The following is a 27,811-nucleotide window of genomic DNA, read 5'->3' as shown; positions in this document are numbered from 1 at the left end:
CCCTCAGACCGTTGGAGGGCCAGACTGCGGGCCCCGGGATGAGTCAGCTGCTAAGCAGGGCAGACAGTGGCGGCAAAAACACCCGGCAGGCCGGATTAATGTCCTAGGTGGGCCGCATGTGGTCCACGGGCCGTAGTTTGAGCACGCCTGAACTAAGGTTTGGAAGAAGGGGACGACAGCTCAAGATTGCTTCAAGGCAGAAAAGATGGGAGACCAGAGGCCAGTGAGAAGGCACCAAGGGCAGGCCAGGGGTACAGGTGTGGGTGTAGGGCTTCCCGGGACTTAGAGACGGGTTGGATGTGGGAAACACTACAGAAAAAGAAGCTGGCGATGACAGAATTTCAAAGTTACCTGAATGACAGCATGGTCATGTTCATGAGCCAAAACAGGTAACAGGGAGAACTAGATTTGAGAGCCATGCCGATTATTACAGCTCAAAATGCTATTGTTTACCTCTTTGTCATTATCTAGAAAATACTAATTAATTTCAGCCCTAAAATAAGGGACTAGAGTAAGGTGATCTCAAAGGCCCTTTCATTTTTTCCAAACGTACAGTCCTCAGAACCTTGCCCAGCATGGCAAACAGAAGCAAAAGAAATTCAGGAGCATGAGCATCTGGTGCCTGTCCCCAGGTGAACTGGGCACTGTGACTGAGCCTTTGGCTCACGGAGTCGCCTCATCCTTGAATCAAGTATGATGAAATCTCACTGGGCTGCTAGAGTTTTGTCATGTGTGAAAATGACCAGCTCAGTACCTGGCACGTTCCGAGTCCAGGGTGAAACTGACTTCCTCCCTCCCTTCCTTTCCGTTTTCCTCCCTTTGTTACCGTTAAAGAGAGTCAGGCTGGCTCCCTCCTGCTGCTGGTGTGAAACCTTCTCTGTAGTCTCTTCTGCGTTCCCCAGCACAGTTACTGGCCCAGAGGAGTGCTGTCCACCAGCTATGTTCTGTTTTAACCCAAGGCATAAGATCTCCTGGGTTTGAGAGAAATGCAAGTAGCAAGGAGACTCCTGAAAACAGATGTGCTGTTGATCTTCCAGCTGCAGCCCCCCAACCCTCAAATGCTACACCCAGGAGCTGTGTGTATGGTACTGTGATGAAGCCCCGTCGGCCCTGCACAGAGGAGCAGCAAACACATTCATGCATCTTTAAGGAATATAGTGAATCAGTCTGAGATTTACTCTCATTTGCACAATGCTTGACCTCAGTGATGCTAGGAGCTTAAACCAAGGCTCTCTTTTAGCTATTAGTTACAAATTCTACTGTAAAAACTCAAAGACACTGTGCAGCCTGCAAGCTGGGTCCTGCTTCCCTGACCTTAGTCATTGGGTTTGTCAGGGTTCTCAGCAGGCAGAGACAAGGGGTATCCCCTCTCCTGCAGTGGATGACAGAATGTTGATTTTTCCTGCAAGCTAGTGTCCCTCTGTCTTCCCTACAGAACTCAGCTGTGAGAAAAATGAAAATGATTGGGGTCCCCTGGCTTATGAAATTTGAAAGCCACTTGAATGTGACCTGATGTTTGTTTTTGACTCCACAGCGCACAGTTTTTCAAGATCAAAAGGTTCTGTAGGTCCTCTTCCAACACTACAAGGCCTGTATACTTAGGAATTTTGTTTGGGGACAATAGAGACATAAATTAATCCTATCAGTCCTTGAGGAGATACTATTTAGAGACCTTGCTGTTTCCTGAAGGAGAAGCCCAGAAGTGCACAATAATATTGCATTAACTTGGATGCAGAATTCTTTATTCATGCCCTACACATGTGGAACAGGTGCATAAAGGCTAAAGTTCTCACTGTATTTCTGTCCCTGCACTTAGAAAAGACCAGAGAGTTCCTGCAGGTTTGCAAATTCTCTGAGGCAATGCTTAGTGATCATTTCCCCTCCAATCCCTTGCTTACCGTGTTAACCAAGTCAGAACAAAAAGCAAGCTGAGTAGACAGGTGGGCTTTCCCTCCGGTGACTTTACAGATGCAGTGTATTTGGGGTTAGCTGTTATTAAATACCTACTGTGTGTAGGGCATCATACGAAGCACTGGGATAAAAGATGGTAAGACAATCCTAGCCTCTTGTTGATTCAACCTACTGCTAATAGTTTATGGTCAAAGACTCACCTACTCCACACAGCACGTTGTTTTTATATCCCAGTGAATCCATTATCTCTCCAGCAGCACCATACTCCAGGTCAAGTTTGAGGCTTTACAGTTCCTAGGATGCCACCTAGACTTAGAGGAAAAGAGAAAGTTCTAGAAAAGAAGGAACAAAATAACCACAAAAGCTTGTTCCTGGAGCAGCCACCTGTATAACGGAATACTTCCAGTGGCTTAGATTTAAACTGGGCCTTGTTCCTTTAAGCAGCTTCCCTTAGCTCTGGCTATCTCTGCAAAATGGATGATTGATCACCAATAGAAACTTAATTATCAATTAATCGGTTACTATTGAATTGCTGGCTCATCTCAGTCATCTGCATCTCCTTAGAGTAATCCATAGTACTTTAGTGAAGAAAAGCTTTGAGTTAAACAGTGAAATCAGAAGAAATGTCTGGAAGTATAACATCTTCATTATAGGAGTTGGCAGGGTTAGCATCTTCAAGATTCTGCTAATTTACTGCCATTTAAAATGAAGAAATAGTTGTTGATATATATAAAATAGAGCATTTTAGGTGGTTTTAACCATGTTAAGTCAATAGATGTAAAAATTCTGTTCCTTATGACAGACGTTTGATCTGAAGGAGCACAGTTACTATACGGAAGAATCAATAAACTTCTTTTTGTTGAACAGTCAATTGGTTTGATATAGACTGTGACAACTTTCTGATTATTATAATAAGACAATAGTGAAGAATTTCTAACTTTCCAATTATTTTTGCATACCCATAGCCACACACAAATATATGTAAGAATGAACGTTTTTTCTCTTCTTCCAAGGTAGATTTCATTTTCCTTAATACATCCTCCGGCTCTCATCATCTGCCCCAGACTTACCAATTCACAGCTCTCATTCAGGACGGCTGGGAGACAAGCGCTCTCATTTGCTCCTTATAAACTCTTAACTACTCCATTCCTGGGGAAAAAAAAAAAAAAAACATAGCTTTAATGATTTTGTTTCCTATCTCCATTCTCATCTCATATCTAGCCGTAATGATTAACTTACATGTTCATTCGTTCAATTAATATTATTCGATATCTACTATGCATGATATTTAATCAGCTACTTGCAATACAGGGTGAACAGGCAGGGTCCCTGATCCCAGAGAGCCACTTGGGAGAAGCTTCTCATTATCTTATAATCATGCAAGCAGATATTAAGCTGCAGCCGTGACAGCTATACGATACTATGGTACATAAGTAAAGGTAGCATGACGCTCTGTCCCAGAGGCATTTGACCTAGATGTTGGGGTTAGGGCGAGCCTCCTGAGGAATGGTGGTGGACTAAGATCTGAAGAAAGTATAGAAGTTATCAAGGTGAATGGAGCTGGAAGGAGCATTCCAGGCAGGGGAAGCAGCATGTAAAAAAGTCCTTAGTGGGAAGACACATGGTATGTTTGGAGAACTGGAAGAAGGCTGGTTCCCTGGAGCACAGAGAGCACAGATCTGGAGAAGCTGGACAGCAGCCAGACAATGGGAAGCCCAGCAGGTCACATGAAGAATGTTGTCCTTTATCCTACTACAAGCAAGGGTGAAGCATTAAGTGCTTTAAGTAGAGGAGGATATGATCAGATTTGCATTTTAAAAAGAAAATCCTGCTGCAGTGTGGAGAACAGATCACCTGATGAGGATGGCAGTGGACGGGTGGGTGTAGCTAGGAAGCTGTTGCTGCAGTCCAGGAAAAGGGTGGGGTGGCTGGAATGAGGGTTGTGGTCAGGCAGGTAGAGAAGATTTAATGGGGCCAGTAGGTGTTTAGAAAGTGAAATTAATGGGACTTGATGATGGACGGTATTTGGGAATTGGAGGTGACACTTAAATTTCTAACTTGTTTACCTGGAGAGATGTTGAGCCATTCATTGGGACGTGTAGTGTCCTGATGGACAAGGGAAGACTGTGGTTTCTGCCATGGGCATGTCAAGTCTGAGGTTTCTGAGACATGTGAGTGGAGAGGCAAATGTGTGTCAGCTGAGTACCAGACATCCCAGGAGAAACTGAGATTGCCTGGGGAGAGCGTGAAGAGAGAGTGGAGGGGCCACCCCAGGGTGGATCCCGGAGAAACCCTAACATCAGTAGCCAGACCTGGGTTGTTCCGCAAAGGAGACGTGACTGGTGCAGTCTGGAAGGCAGAAAAAAAACCAAGAGACTGAAGAAGGGTCCAGTGGAAGGGAGGAATCCACGGTGTTTAATTGTCTTATATTACTGAACAACATTTTTAAAAACCCTTCCATTTGAGGTTGTACCTAAAGGATATTATTTACCAGATTGAGTGGGTAATTATCTTTCAATAAGTTGGTTCCTTTTACGTTTTTTGAGACTTTCACCATAATGATGACAAGTACTTCATTGATGTTCTCTGTGGGCTGGGTTCTATTGTAAGGGATTTATATAAACTAGCTTATTTAATCTTTATGGCACTCTATAAGGTAAGTACCATTTCTATAGTTCTCCCTATTTTATAGATGGGGCAAGGGATGAAACAGTGATGACAAGAACTGCTGAGTACAAAAAGATTATAGGAATTACACAAAGCAAGTCAAAGCAAGTGAATATTGGAGACTCGGATTTGATGTGGGCACTTGGATCTAGGCTTTGCCACCTCCCCTTGAATTACTTGTAACCGCCACTCCTCCCCCCAACCTCTCTGCTCTGAGCACAAAGGCACGCGTTTAAAATTTTAGTGTCATACTAGTACTCTAGTGTTTATTTTTACTACAGTTAAAATTCATATCATTGGACTGGCCTGCTAGAAGCATTCCCTGTATGTCAAGGGCTGAGACATTCATTTCAGGTTTGGGGGTTTTTATGATGGCACTAGCTAAGTTCCATTCTTTGTGCATGCACATGTTGAACCATGGTGCAAATTGTGATAGTCAGGTTTGTCCTGGTTTTAAAGCCTGCAGAGACATCCCAGTAGTGAATCTGTATCTATTCAGTCACTAGAAACGTTTATGCCTATGCTGGGCTGTTTGTCTATTTGCATGGTTGTCCTGGCCATGTTCCTTTACGCTTTTAAAAGACACACTGAAAGTTTCTTACTAGCTTGTTTACATCTAGACTCACTTTAACTCTATGACTCTATTTTATTCCAGACACTTCTAAGAAATTCATCAGGCTGTGAAGTACGCAGTGATGAATATCGGACAGAGTTTACCACAGCTCTGCAACGTGTCGACTTATTCATGGGCCAATTCAACCAAGTCCTCTTAACATCTATATCTACTTTCATTAAAGGCGACCTCACCATTGCTAATCTTGGGACATCAGAGGGTCGCTTCATGCAGGTATGTGCTTTTTAAGAGTAGCCATGTCGGTTCAGCACCTGTGGCTGGTTCGAATCCAGCCCAGGCCCGCCAAACAACAATGATGGCTGCAACCAAAAAATAGCTGGGCATTGTGGCAGGTGCCTGTAGTCCTCCTCCTGAGGAAGAGTCAGGAGAATCACTTGAGGCCAGGAGTTGGAGGCTGCTGTGAGCTATGATGCCACAGCACTCTACCCAGGGCGACAGCTTGAGGCTCTGTTTCAAAAAAAAAAAAAAAAAAAAAAAGAGTAGCTTTGTCTATTTTATTTAGTATTATACAATTAATTTGTCTGTTTTTGCAGTAATACTTGCAAATACTGTAAAGTAAAAATCACAGTAGATGCTGGAGGAACAGACAGAGAGCCAAACAATGGCCTGGTCCACTCTTTATGAAGTGTATGACCTATTTTTGTTAAGTTCTTGAAACTTTCAGTTTGAATGTGGTTGCTTTAATTTTCTTGCCTGGAATGATTTGGGTTTGTTTTTTTTTTTTTTCCATTCACAATTTCTATCACGTGATTGGAAAATAAAATGAAACAATTGAAGCACTTCCAGGCGATGTTTTCCTATTTCAGGGGAAGCTACAGATCAAAGGAGCGCTATTGTGTGAACCCTGCGTCTCCATGAGAAGAAACATTCACATCATTGAGAAATATTGGCAGGAGTTAGGAAGGGACATTATCATCAAAATCCCATTGTAGCCCGAGCTCTCCTGATTTCTGCAAAATGGTAGGGTCAGACACAAAGAAGTGCAATTACTAAAAAACAAAAAATCCACATTTTATTAAGAAATGCTCTTAATGGATAGCAAGACTACTTCATACAACCTGTCAGGCTTGACTGAAGTTACTGTGGTTCCTAGATATAAGAATGGTAACACTTGGAAGAAATTAAAATACTCTTGTGTTAGATCTGTTTTACAGCTTTAGTAATTATGGGTGCTTTTAGCATGAGTGTGTTAGGAGATTCTTGATTAATGAAGAATGACAATGGCATATATGGAGATGTTGTAGAAACGTTGAATTTCTGTGACTACGAGAAATTTCCTTTAAAAGGAGATGCCTACTTTGTAATCATCTGATACAGTTAACCTCCTCACTAGACAGTGACTTGTAGTAAAACGGTTGAGGATGATGAGGTTTTTCTATGACTTGCCCATCTGCAGATCCTATATCTGTATTCTTTTACAAAACATACTTTGTTTTTAAATTGCCATTGTCTGTATGGCAGTCTGGATATTGGTCATTGCCATATTTTAAGAACTGTAAGTCATGTTTTTTGGGTACTCGTGGGCATGGTGGAATTTTTTCAAAGTTCAAAACTATGTAAATAAAACCTTTCTGCCTTTAACCTAATCATACAGCTCCTGATATCTAATTGTTTCCTGTCTCCACCTCCTAAGTTTATTTACTCACCTCATCCATCTTGACTGTTTAATTCTACCCTTAACTTCTCAAAATCTGCAGGAAGGATGTCCACCCCGTCCCATACAGGCATGCACTCCAACATAGAATATGATTATATCTATTGTCCTTGTAGAATATGGAGTATTAGTTTGTGTCTCTATGTGTTTTTAATTTGCATTGATGGTACTCTGCAGAATTCAGACAAACCCGAGGGAGAGAAGCTCCCCCTGTAGATTTCCTAATCCACTCATTATGTTGACTGGCTCCCCTTTATCTTTCTCTGTGCTTTTCCTTTTTTCAGAATTGTCCATTACCTCACCGATCCAGTTTCATATTCATAAGATTTCTACAGTCACTCTAGGTGTGACATTTGTTTAACTTCAGAAGTTTCCTGGACTATTTCCAGATTCTAAAGTTCTAATAAAATTCCATTTTTATGGCCACAGATTGAGCACTTTAGCACAGTTAAAACATTCAGAGGACTTGGTAGGAAGCGGCTGCTCTGACAGATTAAACTGGAAGGTCCCCCTATCTGTTCTTTTACTCCTGACTCCTCCCACACCATTATTTGCTGTAAATAAACTGCATTTATGTAGGTTGTTTTGTTAATTGAGAAAATAAATTCTGCTCCGTGTCAGAGCCCACTACCCAAGAATTGTGTCTGTATCAGTGGAAATGCTGTACTGTACAGGGAACATCGCAGTAGATGCTAGAGCAGGGTTCTCAACCTGTGGGTCGCGACCCCTTTGTAACAATGAAAATGCATCCCTGCATTAGGAAGGTTGAGAACCACTGCTCTAGAGGAACAGCCTGAGAGCCCAGCATTTTATTCTTCTTTTAGTCTTGCCTCCCAACATTTGCATAAAACAAACTATATTTTTCCCAGTAATTGTGTATCCAGAACAAAAGGTAAAAATAAATAGATACTTATCTTATGAAAAGTACTGTTGCCACTGATTTAAAAAGAAAAAAAACAGGTGGCTTTTAATTCATCAAATCAGTGTAGAGAACCTACCACCTTTGCTTCACTGGGCAAATGAAAGAAGCACGGAAAACAGTGACCCAGAACCTGCCCACAAGGAACTCAAATTGTAGTAGAAGAGCTGAGAACATTTATTTATCTGACAAAAATAGTATATACAGACAATGGACTATCGGAGACCTCTCAGGAGCTATTCCTCTCACGCTTGCTTGCGAGAATTCCATTCCATTAAATGTTATCCAAATAAACCTGCATTTGATATTGTTCAAACAGTGAACATCAGGGGACTCCAGTTTATTTACAGCATATAATGGTGGGGGAGGAGTCAGGAGGAAAAGCACAGATGGGGGACCGTCCAGTTTAGTGTCAGGGCAGTCGCTTCCTACCAAGTCCTATAAATGTTTTCACTGTGCTAAAGCGCTCAACGGCGGCCGGACCTAAATGTCTACAACTCGTGTTTTAATAAACACTATAAAGTTTCTGTTACAAAATAGAATGGACAATTTTTTTTTTCACAGACAGCTGCCATACATGAAAAGGAACAGAAAAATGATTTTACTTCCTTCCTATCCTGCAGCCTAACAGCAAAGTTGCTTTGCAGATTTTTTCTCCCAAGAGTTTGCAGCTGTTTCTGCCTTTCCTATTGTGCTTATGTTCAGCTCCGGCTGGGAACACAAGCGACAGCCCCAGCTGTTGGGTGCAAAGTGAATCAGGTATTTCACAGTGGTTATTTGATTAGAAAGAATTATATTGTTTAGCTAACAATATCATGTGTATGGCAAAGAAGGCATTTTCGCCATGTTCCTAACATTTAAACACGTGTAACTCATCTCCTACAGGTGCAGCTGCGTCGAGATGTGCCTACGTGTACATAGATTTCAGTCTTGATAGCTGTAGAGCCCTGTCACTGCAGATATAGATTTCAAAAACAGTTTGTATTTGTATGCAAAGACAAATAACAAGATAAACAACGTAGGAAAACAGCAAGATAAACAATGTTTGAGATAGTCTGCTGAAGTATACTGTGAGTAGACAGGGAGAAGGCGCCTTCTAACAAATGGGCCAAGTGGACAGAGAAAGGAACCAGGCTCAAGAGCGTTAACACAGCGTGCAGGCGACGTGGGAGAGGGAAGAGAGATTCGCATGAAGATCACAGGACTAATCACAGGGATTGCCCATGTCTCCCCTCCTGAGTTCCTCTAATCTACATCCAAAACAATGCTTGCTTTTTTTTCACAGCACTTGTATAAGGCCTTTAATCTCTAAATGCAAAGCATTGCTATTAAAATATTTGTGCCTGACTCTCAGGCCAGGAAAAGTGAGTGTGCATCAGGGATGCGGGTGGGGGTGGGGAAGCATTTCAAGACTTGTTTCAAGTTCAGCTTCAGGATATTAACTGGGCAACTACCATATGCCCCACTGTGCCTGCTGACACTGGCCACTGCTAGGGCACTGTCATAGCCACCATGGGGCTGTGGTGTCGTCCTTCTCCCATCCCCCTCTCCTCTCCCCAGTTCCTTCATGCCGTCCCCCTTCCTCTCTCCTTTTCTCTTCTGCCTTTTAACTGGGCTCATTGGATCTTAAGCCAGAACCCTAAAGCGGTAGGGATCACCTAAAAAGACCTCCTTTACTCATGATTATCACTTATGATCATTCTTTAAAAAGGATTATAATAGTAATCAGTGAACTTGAGAATACTCACTTCTAGTATGAAGTATCAGTTCATCTGTTGACCTCCTGTCTTCAGATTCCTTCAGTTCTTATTCCCCCATCTTGGCATGTCACTGCATTGTGTGGGAAGCCTACGGCATACATCTCGTTTGGGATTACTGCTGTTTCAGAGCATAGAAACACAGACCGTCCGCTCATCCAGGCTGTGAGCAGCCGGCAGAAACACAGCTGAAGGAGGCTTGAACCTGAACACCATCTCTCTTCAGGGACATCTCATTGACCTGCCTTCTTTATAAAACACTCAGATAAAAATATCATTTTTTTCATGTGCACATCATTGACTTAGTTCTTTATACTCCTAAAGAGCCTTAGCTTTAGTGTGTTTCTTTAAAGGAAAATACACTCACAAGTTCTGAAATTTCTTTTGTGTGGAAAGGAATTTAGTATAAATAATAACCTCAGGATTATGGTGGTAACTAAAAATTAAGTCCAGTTCATATATAGTCTCCTAAAATGAATTAATACGTGCTCTTGAAAGGCCTATCTTATTCATTGTTACGTACATGGAAATTTCAAACAGCACAACCATTTGAAACCCTGGGAAAATGCTAAGCTTCTGTTTGTTTTGAGTATTGGTAGCAAGGAGTAACTGGGGTTTCTTACACAGTGCTTTTTGGAAAGAGCAGAGAGACATTTTCAGACATGAAATATATATCTCAGTAGGTTTTTGAATTTCTATCACTTTTAAAAATCACAGAAACAGATGTACTTTGTGTGTAGACCGGCCAATCCCATATTCAGTGTATTTGAAATAGTGATTTCAAAGGATTGGTTATTTTAAATTTTTTGTCCATTTCCTAGCCTATGTGGCTTTTGATGTTGGAAAAAAAATTTTACAAGGGTCTTAATGTAGTATTGACTCATTTTGACTCACTTTTGACTCATTTCAAGAAGTGGAGACACATACACATTAGTATTGCCATAGTGAGGAAAACCCGTTGGCCTTTTGGATATACCCGGCCTTCGAGGCATTAAGTAGAAGGATTTGCACTGGTTTACCAAAAAGAGTGAGGGAAAGAACAGAGTAAAGCTTCATTTGGTTTAACTTTCACTAGCTGGTACTTTTGTCTTACCACTTTTAATTCGGAGCTCTTAATACCAATCAGCACTTTCCAGTCTTTGGTTTGGGGGTTTCTTTGTTTTGTTTTTTTTTTTCACTCTCTTTTATAATGTGTACCTTGACTGAAACAAGTAACTCTACTCTTCATATTCTGTTATCTTTCTAAATAAACAATTTCTATCACAAACTGAAGAAGATAGTAAACTTCAGCTAGGCAAGAAACAAGCAGCGTCAGATGCAATCCTTTGAAGATGCAGATGAAATTCTCAAAGGTTTTCTAAGTTCAGAAACATTTAAAAACCCCATGCCTTCATCAAGGCTTACGAGAACTTACTTCATTCTATTCCTATATTAAGGCAATAGCTATGCCTTGAGAACCTACTGTGTGCTGGAATCTGCACTGGGAACTTCAGGGAGAGCAGACACCTCCCCCGAATCCCTACATCCAGCTGTTGCCCAGATTTCTTATTAATGCTGTCATCTTCTTTACTCACGTTTTTTTCTTGAGTGTCAAATCCCAATAATTTGCATCTGCTTTCATTAAGAATGAAATTTTCCTTACTCCTTAACAGAAATCTTGTATTTGTCTGAACTTTATGTTAAAAATCAATGTCAATGATACCAAAGCTCCAGTCACTTTTATTTGCCTTGAAATAGAACTGCATGTTTTCTATTATAAAAGGAAAATTCACTTTAATCTTCAAAAGATTTTATACAGCCTCCTTGGTTACATTTAGTCTACCTTTCTATAAGACTGGACCACTTACAACAAGATCTACTATGCTCTTTGATCCCAGGATCAGCATGTGAAGAAGGGCTGTTCACATACTTTCTAAAAGTTTACCTTCCAGTTCGGATGCACATGGGGCCACTGAGTGTCCCACGTGGAAGTCGTAGCTGTAGAGCTGAATCTCAGAGCAGTGAGTCATTAAAAGATGTACATGTGAAGAGGAAGAATTCCAGTGGTTACTTGGGTCTCTCCAAGAATATTAAAGGATATAAAACATTCTTAGTCCACCATAGCTCTGGTTAAACTCTCTGTCTGGTTGTCCTCTGACAACATCCAGGGGCCTCTCCTTCTCTTCCAGGAGGTGCACTCTCATCCACACTGATCCAGCCCCCATCCCTGCTACCACCTCCACCACCTTGGTTCTGACCTTCCCACCCCAGGGATATGCCAACAACCCTTCACCTCCTCTGCCAACCACATGAAACTTAGGGACCAGCCACACAGCAGGAGGTGGTGGGGGTGTGATCTAGCAAAGCAGCTTCATTGGCTTTTACCACCTCCCCATCCCTGGCCTCACCATCTGAGCTCCACCTGCCCTCCTCCACTCCCTACCCACATCCATGGAAATTGTTTCCCATGAAACCAGCCCCTTGTGCCTAGGCAACTAAAAGAAACAAAACTACATATTTGTGTACCCAAGAGTAAAGGATATCACACAAAAAGTTCTATATGAATGTTCATAGCAACATCATCCACAAAAGCCAAAAAGTGGCAATAACCCAAATGCCCATCAAATGATGAATAGATAAATAAAAGATCATATAGCCATACCATTAAATATTATTTGACAATAAAAAGGAGCATGAATGAATCTTGAAAATGTCACCCTAAGTGAAAAATGCTGGATCCAAAAGACCTCGTATTGTAGGATTCCATTTGAATGAAACATCTAAAATAGGAAATGTATACAAGATAGATTAGTGTCTGGGAGGGGCAAGAAGGCATAGGGAGATTGGAGAATGATGGCTAAGGGTATGGGATTCCTTTTTGGGGCAATGAAAGTGTTACAAAATTGATGGTGGTGATGATTGCACAAATCTTTGAGTATACTAAAAACCATTGAATTGTGCACTTAAAAAAATATTTGAGGAAGTAGACAGAAAGCCACGTATAAGTTTCTAAGATGAAGAAATCATATTCATCGTTTTTAAAGAAAGTCAAACTCTAAAATGTTTTCATTAAAAATAAAACTATGCATGTGGTGAAAAGATCTGGTTTTTACATATTTGTAGATATCTCACCCAAAGTTATTTTATTCAGGTTTATTAAATTTTGGGACCTGGCCACAAGGACTTATTTGTACATCTATTTCTTCCCCATGTCCTCTATCCGATTTCATATCTAGGTGAGGTTCTATGAGATCATAACCACAACAATCAAGTAAATTCAGATTCCTCCCTTTCCCAAATGTATGAGTTCGGTATTTTCAAGAGCACTGAAGAAAAAAGTTTTGTGGCCTAAATACTAAAGATTAGTTGTTGACATAGTAGAAACTCAAAGAGAAAATCACCAGTCTTCGATTTTATACTAATTGTTCTGAGAGTGCCAGGTGATTTATCATAAGAAGTAAATTTAGATGCCAAATTCAGTTCTGTCCCCAGAAATATCTCCCTGACTACCAACTTCTAATTTCTTGCTAACATTGCTTTGGGGGTATTTTGAGAGTTAAAATGATTACTCAATTATTAAGAATTCCAGCAGTAAGAGAAAGTGGGGATTTAAGGACAGAAAAGCATTCTTAACATTTTACAGCAGTAGGTATCCCCACAGAGAAGGGACTAATGATCAACTAAAAAGGCATTTGCATCTGTGCTACAACCTCTGCTCAAAATTCCAAGGGGTCATCTCACTTATCCACCCGCCTTCCTGTCTTCTGTTGTTTGCCCATTTTCTAGAGCAGGCAGTACTCATCCTAGCGCGTGAATCAAAAACACAGCTTGCTAAGCTGTGCTAGTGACATGTTTTCTGTACCATCAAAAACCGTTCCAAATGAGGAGGCTTTCTCCTTAGGCACACTTCACTTGTGCAACCGAGATAACCAAAAACAAGGAGTAATTGGCAAGGCAAATATATTGTGAAATTTGCTTTAGTACTTTGACTCACAAGTGGCTCTTGGGAGCTCAGAATTGAAGCTTTTTATTGGTACTTACTCTCGTGCTCCAGGAGTCTTGCGGTTGAGTGTTTAAGAAGGTCAAGCCTGTGGATTCTGGCATTAGATAAAGCTCTTTGGAAACCTGCCTCTTACACTTTCTAAAAGCTAAAATTCTCTTAGAATTTTAAGGAAAATAATAGTACCTACCTTATGAGATTGTTGTGAGGAGCAAATGAAATCTCTATTTAAAGCACTCAGCACAATGCCTGAGTCAGTCACTAAGTATCATCTATATGGTGCTCTCCAGATAAAAAGTCTCACAGGGGATGTGCAGATCCATCAATTCAAGCCCAGAGGTGCTAAGAGCTTCTTTATGAAAAGAGAAAGGTTAATTCTTTCTGGGAAATGAAGAACTGGATGAGCTTCGGATATTTGATAAAGTCAAAGATGATGACCTAGTAATTAAGAAGGGATTGCTTATTATAGATACGGGAAATGGTATTTAAGAGAGCAAGGAGGTAGGAGCGCGAAAGGGCTCTGGGAAATGATTGTTATGTGGCAGGTCTGAGGAGACCGGGAGAGACCAGGAGGACAGACACAAAGTGCAGATATTTATAGGCAGGTGGTAGTGATGAATAATCTTCAGTGAAGTGAAAAACAGTCAGAACATCAAGACAGGCCAGTGTTTTATGTTGGTTTTGACACGCGCATGAGAAAAGGGGTTTTTTTTTCTTTGACTTTTGTTGTTTGAAGTGATTGGTAATGATCAAGGGTTGGGGGTGGGAGGAGGGTGTAGAAAAAACAAGAGGGGGTGAGCACCAGAAGAGAGTAAAGACTGCAAAATTGGATAACGGAAATCTGGATAATTTGGGATAAAACCTTTGAGAGTCTGACATCTGATGTTCTGCCTGGAACCAGTGCCCAGAGGGAGGTGGGGCTAGTAATTGAGCTTCTGTTCCCTGTGCCTACAAAGGTCACAAATACCTACTGGATCCCGAATTTAGGAAATAACGATAGTTTCCGCCCTTTCCCATCCTGACCAAGTGACCTTTGATCCATCACTTACCTTCTGTGCAAATATAGCCACCCTGTTTAATGGAGATGTTTTGAAAGTGTTGTGTGTTTGGGGTGGAACAAAGATCAGAGCAAAGCTGTCCTGCTGTTTAACCTTTACGGCTCTGTGCGAGCTTGATTGGCTTCTCTATCAACAGTCTGCTCCCCGAGAACAATCAGGTGCCTTGGGAATCTTCCCAAGCTATTGCAGGCTACTTGGCTCCGTTTTTGTGCTGAAGAAAAAGTTTAATCTTGTTCCCTACATCACATATATGTGTTTGTGTTCCTTATAGGACCCAGCGTTCACTACTCCCGTAATTTTCATTCTCATTTACCAGCTGAGGTAGAGGTGGTGGCAATTTAACCCTAATCTCGCAGATGCCCCTGTATTTCCTGTGATTTCACACCCTTGGCAAGTGAATGTGCTTTCAGTGGAATGCAAAAGGCTGTTAGAGATGTCTGGCAGTTTTGCAAAGTAGATTTCAAGCCTGGAGCTGTGCTCAGCCTCCCACACCCTCGTGTATGTGCAACCCAATGGCCTGCTTCAGAGCCAAAGTCTCCCTGAGGGCCCCAACACCTTCCTAAAATCTAAGTGTTCATCTAAGATAATCATCCTGATTATATCCCAATTGTTGTTGATCACACTCTAATCACACACTAATAACTCGTTATTAATGGGTTCTCAGAACAAAGCAGGTGGAAATTCTACAGCTGAGCAACAGCCCAAAGTTAATCCCAACACCTGAGAGCAAGAAGGACACCGGTCACCAAACCTCATTTCCAGGCAGTATTAAACATCAGTCCTTATTTTAAAGCCAGGCCAAGACATAGAATTTTATTCTTAATCCAAGTAATAACTTCTTGTGGGATGGTGGTTTATAAAAAAAAAAAAAAAATACAGCACATCATTTCAAAGTAGCTTGGGTCTTTTTTTGACCTCAAAAAAATCTATAAATATGACATAAGAGTAGCAAGGCTGGAACTAGTTCCAGGTTTCCAGACTCCCTTGTCACTACTCTTACCATTATTACCCCATGGGAACCTCTCCAGTCGGGGGTGGGGGGTGGGCAGACGAGAAGATGGATTAAAAAATAATTCAGAATCTTTGGAGTGTGTGTGATGTCTTCTTTCTGGGGAGAGTTTTGGCTCCTCCAGTTCCCAGTACAGTTGTGAAGATCTGTCTGCATGTGCTGGCTGATTGATTGAAAGATCTTCTTCCCTAGAAACCATTAGAAGATCATAGGCAAAAGTCTGTCTTGGAGGTTGAGATAAATTGGCTTCAAGGAAGGAGATTAGAAAATGTCGTATTGATTTATGATGAGGTGAGCTGTTGGGTCTTTAGTTCAGCCACCACAAGCTCTTCTAATCTCTTATTACGATCACCATTCACATTTTACACTCACATTGAAACCGAGCTTATTGGAACCAAGGTGTTTGCTTTTTTTGTTTCTCAGATTGTGGTTTCTCGATCCGGATCCTCAACCCCTCATGTGAACTTTCACCTGGATTCCCACCCTGTGTCTCCAGAAGTGATCGTGGAGCACACAGTGAACCAGAATGGCTACACGCTGGTTGTCACCGGGAAGAAGGTATGCCTTCCCACTTCACGTTTCCGTGGATGGATGTGGTTCTTCCTGAGTGGGTATCTATAGCTAGCGTCACTGGGTGCTTCGCAACTTCCCTCTTCATCGTAGGGTCACTTCTCCTCAGTTAAGTTCTTTCCTGAGTATTCTGGAAAGCTTCTGAAATCAAGTCGATTTTTTATTCAAGGAAGATTGGACCTAAGGGAGGTCTTTCTCAAAACATCTTCCTTTGTTCTATATTTCTCAATGAGAAAAACAAACACAGAATGAGAATTACAGTGCTCAAGGCAGAACTTACTGCAGGCAGATGAATCCTGGAAATGTACATTGGAACCTGACTCCAGCCAGTAATCCCTTTTCTCTGAGAGAAGAACTTGCGTCTTGATGCCAGAATGATATGTGACCTTACTTAGTATTTTCCAGTGTGTTTTCCCACAGCTTAATTTATACTCTCTTGTTATTCCAAAATCATCTCAGACAGGGCACAGTGTCCTGCTGTATAGAACCTCCAACACTACACGATGATGCTGTGTTCACAGGACAGTAATGTTAACTGTTACCACATGCCAAAAATTGGGGGGAGGAAGGGATTCAACTCTTTCAAGAATTTTAATCACTTAACCATTATTCCAAGATTTGCACATAGAGTTGCTATCTCTAATAGACTCCATAAAATGATATTTACATGTATCATTTGTGTACTCAGTTTTTACTAAAGAAACAAACCAACCTAAAGCCCCTCTAGAAGCTCTTCCTATTTCATTTCTTCACAGATCTCCAAGATCCCACTGAATGGCTTGGGCTGCGAACATTTCCAGTCCTGCAGTCAGTGTCTGTCCGCTCCTCCCTTTGTCCAGTGTGGCTGGTGCCACGATAAATGTGTGCGATCAGAGGAATGCCCCAGCGGGTCGTGGACGCAAGAGACCTGCCGGCCTGCGGTCCACAAGGTGGGAATCTCTGTCAGCTGTCACTCGGGCCTTTTGGTAAACACAAATCCCACTATTGAAAAAGAATTCCAATCAAATTATTCATTTAATAAGAGACATCAGTCAAAGCTCCGCCTCCCTCCTGGCTTTGTCCCTGGGGTGGCATTTGTGCACGTCTTCCCGAGTCCTGCACCTGAAGTTCTTACTTCACGCTCACTGGGTTCTGTCTTTGTGCATGGCTTTCCCTTCATGCTATGTAAGAGTGGTGGGCTAATGAACCACATGCTCCCCGTTTTCTCACACCGAGACCTGTTCCCTGCTGACTTACCCATTCCCTGACTCCTCACCACCTGCATTATCCACCAGGTGCCCAAACATGAGCCTCCGCCACAGAAACACACCTGCTTGTGGCATGTCCTGGAACTCTGCACTGAGCTTGCCAGCTAGTGGTCTGGCCACACTGCAGTGCACAGGACAGGGGTTTTTTTCCTGTCCGAGGCATAGATGACATGGCCTTGTCTCTTCACTGATGAAACTAGAAGCTATTTCCCAGGGTGGTATGGGAGGGATACCACCCATGGGTGGCTGTGAGTCTGCTTTCAATGCTCCTGGAAGAGAAGTAAAGGCTCAACTGATGGCTATCCTGACATGTATGCCTCTATGAGCCCTGCGATTTTTTAATTCATTCCAAAAATATCTATTGAGTGCTTACCACTTGTCAGGCTCTCTTCTAGACACTGGGGGATACAGTTTGGAGCAAGACTAACACACCTCCTGCAGAGTGCTTACAGAACTCTGCTCTGGCAGTGGACAGTGGACGGAAGTCGGCCATAGCAGGGCAGCCCCGCTCTCTGATTCTGTCACTTGTTTGCATGAACATACGTTCGAGGCTAAAATCTTCATGGCAAGTTTTAAAAACTTCTTGGTCCCAAACATTTTACTGGAAAACACATCCCTGGTGAGGACCCAGTCTGTATTTTCTCTGCCTGCATGTAGAACAATTGGACTTTAGGAAAAGACTCTTGTGAAAGATTCAAGGTAAAGGTCTCGGTCTCCTGGTTCATGCCCAAGTAAACAAAGTGTACTAGTCGGAACAAGATCAGCCCCCCAAGCGCATGGCTGTTTTCATTTAGTTACGGTTTGCAGCAAGATTTGTAGTGGGTGACTGGGTTTTAAAGCAAGTCATTTTCTGTTAGGTGTGACACAATTATTAAGACTTAGCTTGATCGGCCAAAGAATAAACTAAAAGAGAGTTTTATTTTAGTTTAAAATAAAACCAAAATATTTCTTACAGTTGTAAGACAATACATTTAAATCTAGATTGTCATATTTAAGCACTTTTTGTTGTCGTTGTTCAACGTACTTTTAAAACCACATACAATTTTATACTTTTATAAACACACAGCCTTAGCAATTGAGACACAAAGGATGTGAACTCAGCCACTCCCTGAAAAAGATACAGAGTATATATGTGTGCCCACGTGCACGTGCGATGAGATCACAACAATTTCATTTCAAAAACAGCCAAGGTTGCTATTTTAGGTAAAATAAGCAGGTTCATAACCGGTACAAACACAACCTTTAACTTTGACTAACGTGCTTTCTTTTACTTGATCATGAAAGCTAAATTAAAATGACTAAAACTAAAGTAAATATTTTAGGACTTTCTGGAACCAGAGAATCTCTTACAATATTTGAATCTCCCTCCTCTCCCCTTTCCTAACTCCCGCACTCTACACAGTTGGCGATTTTAAAAGGTTGCATAGTATCATGCACAAGTTGGTAGGGCTTAGGCTGGGGAGTTAGAAGGAGAGCAGGGCAGCTGAGTCCATAAATCCCTCTCGCTTCATAGTTGTTAGGAAGATTTCATGCTGCACTAGACCGTGACATTTAGCATTCTTACTGCAAAAAATAAGACAGATTATTCTTCTTTTTCTTATCTGTCTTGAATTCTACAAGCACAAAATCCAGCTAATGTATAGAGTTTCACTCTCCAATACATGCAAGTTAACCTGCTTTTCAAGGTAAATGATGTTCAGTGGCTGAAATTCATTGCCATTCCAGATCTGAGAGATTTTAGAACAGCAAGCCCATTATTTTGTTTCAAATGTGCCATCTAATCTCTTACTTACAAAGCAATGAGAAATGCTTTAGAAAAGGAAGAGCACTCTCCAGTGTATTCTGAAAGTTGGGATGAAATTATCATATCTTGCAGGGTTGAGTTCAATCCCATTGAGACAATAACACTGTTAATCAATCAGAAGACTCAGATAAGAAGCAACAGCAATACCTCATAAGAGGTAGGGGGGCATGCAGGCAGTATACTGCCACCAACATATGTGTGACTTTTTTCCTACTAAAGAGCAAAGGAGGCCTCCATTCCAAATTTTTGTTTTTAAGGTCTTTTTATTTTCTTCGTGCCCCCCATTTTTTGCTTTCTTGTGTTTGATCTTAATGGGTTTTTAAAACATGATCCTTGTAAAACACTGATGGAATAGGTTCATCAGAGGTGTGATCTTTCACCGTGAGAGGACGAGGGCTGCTTTTGTGGCTCTATCTCCCCCAGCCAGACAGGTAGGAGAAGCAGCCTCTGTGACTTTATGCCGGACACTCATTTCCTGCCCTCACAGTTTCTCTGCCCTTCGGGATAACTCAGAATTTGCCAGCACATTGTTGGGTCCATCCAGGGGTGTGTAGTCCATGCAGCTTCCTTCCTTTTTCCCCATAAGCTAGGGGGGAAATGCTCAGCCCAGAGAGAGGAGCTAAGCAGAGGGTTTATACTCTCTCCATTTCCACTGTCAGTGCCCCAGTGGAACAGTTGTCAGTGTCCTTTCCCAAACCATCGCCCCATCCCTTTGCCTTTTATAGAAAATGATGGTGATGGTGTATGTAGAGTGACAGACTTCAGTCTTTACATGGAAAGAGGGCTTGGGCGGTGGGATCAGCCGCCTGGGGCAGCTGTTTCCAGTGGGGAAGCCTCCTCTTTAAAAGAACGAGCAGCAGCTGTGTGACCGCCTCCGGCTGAATAGCGTCCTGGGAGGGTTGGATGTCTTTTCTCTCCTATTGGATTTCTAACATAATAATAATAAACAGATTTCTTTTTTTTCTAGCAGTTCTCATTTGGCTAGACACGGACGAGGTACATTTTCATGAAAGGCACCACTGTGTAATGGATTTTTATGGGTAAAATGGCTATCATAAAAGCATTAAGCTAAGACTTTAAAGGGGCTTGGTAACAAGGGTAAGTTAAGACTTTGGTTTGTGATTATTTACTTAGGAAGGCTGGGAATGTTTGCAAATTTAAATTTTACTAAAAGCCCATCTTAATTGTGAAAGCATTTCTTTTAGCTGCTCACAAAGTGGGCTTTAGCAAACACCTTTACTGGTTCTGAGTTGCCTCTCTCTCGGTGCTGTGTTTTCCCACCATTGTACTTTACAGCACAATTTACAATATGTCCCCCCTAAAAGAGCATTTCCTTTCTCAATTGTCACAAAGCTGCTGAGGAGAAGGCTTATTTTTAACTTGGAAATGTGTTTTGTTTTAATAGTTTTAGCCTAAGAACGGTTGTCTTACAGAGCTCTTAGGTGCTTAATGCTATCTTATATCATGGTTGCCAAAGTTATAGGAATAAATGTACATTTTACTTTTAACCATCAAAAGTGAGCTTGCAATAATAAAATGAACCTATGATTTATTTAACTTGAACATCAGGGGGGAAAAAAAATCAATCCTAAATTGAGATGTAAAATAATGCCAGTGGAGTTAGCTATAAAAATTGCTGCAATACCAATTCTGGGCTGTCTCCAGTTCTGTTTTTATCTATTTCTAATAGAAATAACTTATTGTATGTATTAAATATTACATAATTACAAAAGGCTGAGTATATATCAGCTAGTATACATCAAAGAGCGACCATATTTAAAGAATAAAGAAAAATCTTAAATCAATAATAAATGTGAATTAAAAGATATGAAGAAATAGATTCGTTTATTTATATGTTGGTGCCTGGCACATAGGAAGTGCTTTATAGATAAATAATGAATGAATGATAGTCAGATATGTGTTGAACACTGTGTGTTTGATATTATGATAGCTGGTGAATGCAATTGGGCAAATAACCATGGCTTATAGGACCCTTGAAGGAGCTTTGATTTATAGGTTGTTCCAGAGGCCTGTGAAGAAGTTATAATCAGAGTTATAAGCAGGTAACAGTCTGGGGTCCAAAGTGACTCTACTCCTCCCCTAAAGACTCCTGGAAGATGAATTCACTTCAGAGTGGCCCCGTAAGGCCCTCCTCCCACACAGGCCTAATTTGCTCTTTGTTCCATCTCTGGATCTCCTGAAAACAACCTGTTTCATCAGCATGTCTAATAGTATTAATATTTGTTCCAGAAGCTCTGATATTTGTGACCTTTTTTCCTTTAGTGAAAATTCAGTTTTTACTAGATGTGGGAGAATGAAGGAATTTCAGACTCTTTCAGGTTACATATTTTGTTCATTTGCTTTCCACACATATCCACACATATATGAAGTACTAATATGTCAGACTTTTTTTAAGCTCTATTTTGTCCTTGTAGGTTTTCCCAACTAGCGCACCCCTGGAAGGGGGAACGAGGCTGACTATATGTGGCTGGGACTTTGGATTCCGGAGGAATAATAAATTTGACTTAAAGAAAACCAGAGTTCTCCTTGGAAATGAGAGCTGTACCTTGACCTTGAGTGAGAGCACCACAAACACGTAAGGACAAGTGCTTTGCTGGGTGTGCTGGGAAAACAGATTTTGTTTTTGAATGAATATTTGTTTTAAAAAAAATTGCTCATAAAGCTCATGTCTTGAATTACAAAGGGTTTTGGCCCATCATGTCCCTTGTGGGATTTTTCTTTTTCTTTTTTTTTTTTTTTTGGTTTTTTGTTTTTTTAATCCCATTTACTTACCAGAACTAAGGAGGGTGAAAGGTGACATGGCCACAGGTGAAGAAAAGAAGGCTGCAGCCCCTGGGGAGTTTTTCCATCATTTATGTAACAACTCTTCAGAAACTGTCCAGGTAGACTTGAAGGCACAGCACTAGTAGCATTGCTTGGAGTCACTTCATCTTTAGAGTCTTCTAAGATAGAGTCTCCAAAGGTTTAGTCTATAAAAATCAGTAAATAACTCAATATACTTCCTCCCTTCTAAATTGCTTTTTAAGCAGCTGAATCAAGTTTGAAACTTCAGAGATGAATTTAAATTTATCTTTAGCTAATATTCATTGGCATTATAATATCTGATGTGTGTCTCCTTTAGACATCCCAAAGGTCTAGGAGGTTAGCAGTGACATTCCGGTTTGACAAAGGAGGCACCTGAAGTTCAGAGAGGTGGGATGTAATTTAGTAGAGGTAATCCAGAGAGCAAGAGGCAAACAGGCCTTCGGATTCAGCTCTTCTATTCTAAGACCTGTGCTTATTCTACTATGTTCTACATATGCCTTTGATAAGCTCTGAATTCCATAATCAACAGAGAATCTAGAAACTACTAGCTATCGTGTAACAACAACCTTTAAAGTTTTATGGTTGAATGTTTGTGGCTAAACATATTCCATCAGGTAGTTGTTTCATATCTAATAGAATGTATTCCAGGGTTACACAAAGGTGTAAATCTATTTATTTTGCTGAGACCAAAAACATCAATTAATGTCATGCCTGTTAGCTTAATGGCAAAATACATTCATTCTAGGAATCTCCCTTGTAAGTTCTCCAAAACTCTTAATCATCACGTTATAAATTAGGGCCTGTAGGGCGGTGCCTGTGGCTCAGTGGGTAGGGTGCTAGCCCCATATACCAAGGGTGGCAGTTTCGAGCCCGGCCCCACCCAAACTGCAACCAAAAAAAAGAAAAATGGCTAGGTGTTGTGGTGGGTACCTGTAGTCCCAGCTACGTGGGAGGCTGAGGCAAGAGAATTGCATAAGCCCAAGAGTTGGAGGTTGCTGTGAGCTGTGATGCCACGGCACTCTACCAAGGCCAATAAAGTGAGACTCTGTCTCACACACAAAAAATAAATAAATAAATAAATAAATAAATAAATTAGGACCTGTAAAAATGAAACATAATTTGTTGTCTTCTTTAAAAAGTTACTTAATAAATTGTATTTATACTTTTTTAGAACTATAAGATCATTGATTCAAAAATAATTATATGGACTTCTCATCACAATTTCATTATTCTTTAAGTATTTTAAATAAATATATGACAAGCATAACCACGGAAATGTACGTGTTGACACATTTTCATGAAGAGATTGGCTTATAGTTAGCCTATTATTTCATATGCCACTGAAACACCATTTCTTTATCTTTTTTTAGGGCAGTGGGTAAATTTAGCATGATACACATTCATTCATATTAAAAGTGAGAGTAGTAGTGATTGGGCCCCTAAATATAACAGAACAATCTCAAATACAGTAGCAGAATCAATCAAATAGGAATAGCAAACAATTCTGTATTGCTTATTGTGTGTGAGGCATTATAGCAGAAGTTACCTAAGTTAATCTCTGATTACTGCAGAGATTAAAAATCATGAGGAACATTTCATAATTATTTCTGACTCAAAGATAAAGAAAATGAAGGTTGGAAACTGGTAATTGGTCCAAGGTCACACCACTGGTAAGTGGTAGGGCTAATATTTTACATGATCATTGGGCCCAAAGTCAGCCCTCATCTACTCTGTTATCTTAAATTAAAGGCAAACTCTTAGCCCAATATCACTGTTGGAGTAATTTTTTTCCATATCAATGAATAGATTTTTTTTTTTAATCATAGCTGTATACATTAGTGTATGTATGGGGCACAATGTGCTGGTTTTATATACAATTTGGTATGCTTACATCAAATGGTTAACAGCCTCCACCTCACTGTGTGTGCATGAGAGAGGACTGGGTGATCACTCTTCTATGTTCTATGCACTTTACTGAACCTGAAAAAGGAAATCAACAAAACTTGTACTTAGTACTTCTGGCAAGCATCAGGCTGTGCTTGGCATGGGAGGGAGGAGGTAAACACTCTGCCTGTAGATGTAGCCCTAGCAGGTAGCTATTTCTTTAGAAATCTTAAGCCGACCAAACATTATCCCTACAATTTTATAGGTTTAGGCTTACATTATCACAACTTTTCACTTGGTGAGGTCTACCCTCTTTGGTTTCGTCTGTCTAAATATTATAATACAGCCAATATACAGCGTAACATGATAATGGTACTGAAATAGAATTATACAGTTCTCGCCTTAATGCTTACCTCGAAAGGCTGCTTACTATTCAGAATAGTCAACCCTCAAATTAAAATTAATGTCCCTTCCTATAAAACAGCCAGACCGGAAAAGGCCTTCAGATTTGTAATGTTTTAAACGTTGTTTTTTTTTCAGATTGAAATGCACAGTTGGTCCTGCAATGAATGAGCACTTCAATATGTCCATAGTTATTTCAAATGGTCGGGAGACCACACAATATAGTACATTTTCCTATGTGGTAAGCCTAAGCATTACTTTTCCCATGAAGTAGGATGTTTGATTTTTCCTTAATCTATTTAGATTATAAAATTCACAAGTAGCATTGTCTTGTTTTTATCTCCCCTTCAGGATCCCGTAATCACAAGTATTTCTCCGAGTTATGGTCCTAAGGCCGGTGGTACTTTACTTACGTTAATTGGAAAGTACCTAAACAGTGGGAATTCGAGACACATTTCAATTGGTGGAAAAACATGTACTTTAAAAAGGTATTGTTCACTTATTTTTTGTTGCATCTGTCAAGTTGGATTAATGTTAATGTCTGTACCTGACAAATTAAGCAAAGGTTGTTCTTTTAGTGGGGAGGAATATCAAGATTTTGATTGTTTACTGGTAAAACTTCCTCCTTCACAAATCCATCTACCCCCTTTGGCTGACTTTTCTATCCTCCTCTTGTTATTTACTAATCCTACTTTTGTCTTCCCATCTGCAGTCTTTACTGCTTTATCTTTGGACCCTAGCTATATTATGAGCCGAGAGGTTCTAGCCATTAACAATAGATTAAAATAAATGTCTTCATCAATATTTACAATTAGACTGCGTCACTTTGGAGAGGGAAGAAATGAGGGAGACTAGGTTTGGAAGGAGGCTATGGTCCTGCTTCTTAGGATGGAAGGAGCTCTCAGTTTAATCAAGTACCAAAAGTACTTTAAAGATTTTTGAAAATCTCACATGTTTTCAAGTCAAGAATGGTTTGTCTTCAAGTCAAGAATGGTTTGTCTTCAAGCAGGCTGAGTTTGGGGTCCAGTTACATGTGAACAGCCAATACTAGAAAGAGCTTTCCTAGACCATTTCAGGAAATTCCAATTTAGGAGCCATTTGGTTATATACATCTTTTTGATTTATAGATGTAATTCTCAAACATTTGTATCTCTAATAGCTAAGATCCATTTTCTTTCTTTGTTGTTGCTGTTCAGTGTGTCAAATAGTATTCTTGAATGTTATACCCCTGCCCAAATCATTTCAACTGAGTTTCCTGTTAAATTGAAAATTGACTTAGCCATCCGAGAGGCGAGCAGCTTCAGTTACCAGGAAGATCCCATCGTCTATGAAATTCATCCAATGAAATCTTTTGTTAGGTAAGTATGAGCTTCTGATGAGTATAAGAAAATAACGAACACAAGGATAATGGAATAGTCAAAAGGAATTGGAGTTTTATCTTGGCTTTGAGGCCCTTGCATTTCTCTTGAAGGCTGCCTTTCCAATTCAGGAGAGAACACTGTAATCTGCTCAGATCCTAGATACAATTTGACTTTATCAGTGCTACTTCATGCCAAGAAGCATTTTGTCCTATACTATGTTTTGAGCTGAATACAGTACACAGTTCATCATGTCACTTTAGTACGTCGTATGGATGCACTTACATGTATCAATTCTGTATGAACCTTCGTGCCCCAGACTGGAATCACCTTTTTTCTTCCATTCTTTAGTGTATTTTTTGTCCTGCCTGCTTTACACTCAGCTTTCCTTATGCCGGACAGACCCCTTTTGAATCAGTATCTCACTGGACCCAGTTTAATTGCCCTGTTTTCGTTCATTCTATCGGTCTAGTGATAATCATTACATCCATTTCTCTTTCTGTTTTTGTTCAGGGAGAAAAAGTATGTGAATAAAAATACAAATATTTCTTAAGACGAATATAAAAAAAAAGTTTTCAAGTTAAGTCAGTTTTTTCAAAGAAGAGTTACCCCTGCACTTCCCGTTGTGGCTGTGCCTCCGACTTGGAATCAGTGCACATGATTCAATTCAACATCTCTTCTGACAAACTTCATAGAAAGAACCTCTTATTATTATAATTTTTCTGTTTTGTTTTGCCAGTGGTGGGAGCACAATAACAGGTGTTGGAAAAAACCTGAATTCTGTTAGTGTGCCCAGGATGGTGATACATGTGCGTGAAGCAGGAAGGAACTTTACAGTGGTAAGTTCGTGGAGTGGTTCCACTCAAAGCTCCGCCTCTCTGTCTTTACCACCTGGCTCTCAAGATGCTTGGGACATTTCAGTTTTGCTTTTAATGTTTAGTTACCTCGTTTGACCATTGGTCGAGTAGTATTTTCTATTCAAAAACTGAAATTGTCTACAGTGCTGGGCTGAAGATGCAAAAATAAACACACACACACACACACACATATATAATATTTGGATGCAAATGAGACAGTCGGCACAACAGAATTCACAGCATGTCCCTATGCCCTTTTTTAATGGGTCAGGGAACACGGACCCCTTTCCTTTAATAAAACCCTTGGGAAAAAAAATCTCAGGACTTAGAGCGGCACCCTTGTCTCTCTAAGCAGCAGGCATACTGTGTTTTCATACACCCCCTCTTCCTCTTACCATTCTTCTGATCCTTTTGTTAGCACGCTGTCAAGTAACAAGCAAGAGCATTAGAATATTTATGTTATGTCCTACAGTGTGAATGTTGTTTGATGTTTCTCCACATTTCTTTATTTGTAAGGTCAATCAAAATTAAGGTGAATTCCTCTGTAAAAGGGATTGACCCATTTTGTGCTGTGACAGTTTGTATACAGGTCGCACTGAAGGGGTAGCTTTTGTTTAGACCTTAGGAAGGTTGGAGTTATTTCCAAAGATTTCGTGCTTTTTGTCAATGTTTTTCTCTAATGTAAAATCCCATAATCTAGTTGGACTTGTGCACTCAACTCAGAATGAAAGTTCTAAGTGCTCCCGCTGGAGCGGGGTCTTCATTGGGCAGGTGATAGATTGAATTACAGCACTTTCTTTCAGAGTCCCCATCCAATATGTCTTGAAGACTAAAGCCACAGTGTTCTTTAATTACGAAAACCAATTTGGGGCTAAAAATGTCAAGCCAAATCACCAAACAATAAGGTCATCTCAAATGAGATTTTTCTTGGCCTTCTCAATCAGCCACATTGCATCACCTCTAAAGAGTATTATTAGATTTTTATCATATTCCAGAGAGATTGTACTCCAGGGAGTCACCGTATGAAGTAAAGGGCTTTGAAACCGATCCCTACACATGGCCACAAACAAAGTTAAAATGCCACTGCTATTACTTTAAGGTACATCACTTCTCCACAGCTAAGCACAACAATTTTTCATTAACCAAATAAGAATAACAGCAACCCTCTTTGGTGTTGGCATGTAACTTTTAAAAAGCAGACATGTAAAAAATTATTCATTTAGCTAAATAATGTTCAGTCTATGTTATTAAAATAATAACTGTATTTCCTTTCCT

General features: G+C 40.5%; 1 protein-coding gene across 2 annotated transcripts in view; it reads left to right on the top strand.

The window, feature by feature from the left end:
* MET (MET proto-oncogene, receptor tyrosine kinase) overlaps positions 1-27,811 on the top strand; it is a 115,307-nt gene that overhangs the window by 49,938 nt on the left and 37,558 nt on the right. For both annotated transcript variants that reach the window (XM_012805169.2, XM_023513203.1), the window contains exons 3-10: positions 5,234-5,425; positions 16,012-16,146; positions 16,914-17,087; positions 21,645-21,805; positions 24,460-24,562; positions 24,673-24,809; positions 25,518-25,679; positions 26,419-26,518. In XM_012805169.2, the coding sequence (XP_012660623.2) occupies positions 5,234-5,425; positions 16,012-16,146; positions 16,914-17,087; positions 21,645-21,805; positions 24,460-24,562; positions 24,673-24,809; positions 25,518-25,679; positions 26,419-26,518 (1,164 nt within the window). The remainder of the gene's footprint in view (positions 1-5,233; positions 5,426-16,011; positions 16,147-16,913; positions 17,088-21,644; positions 21,806-24,459; positions 24,563-24,672; positions 24,810-25,517; positions 25,680-26,418; positions 26,519-27,811) is intronic.

The sequence above is a fragment of the Otolemur garnettii genome, unplaced genomic scaffold (assembly GCF_000181295.1).
Source record: "Otolemur garnettii isolate 467f Iridium unplaced genomic scaffold, OtoGar3 scaffold00037, whole genome shotgun sequence".
NCBI lineage: Eukaryota > Metazoa > Chordata > Mammalia > Primates > Galagidae > Otolemur > Otolemur garnettii.
The sequence above is the reverse complement of the archived record's forward strand: the minus strand, read 5'-3'. Positions and strand labels throughout refer to the sequence as shown.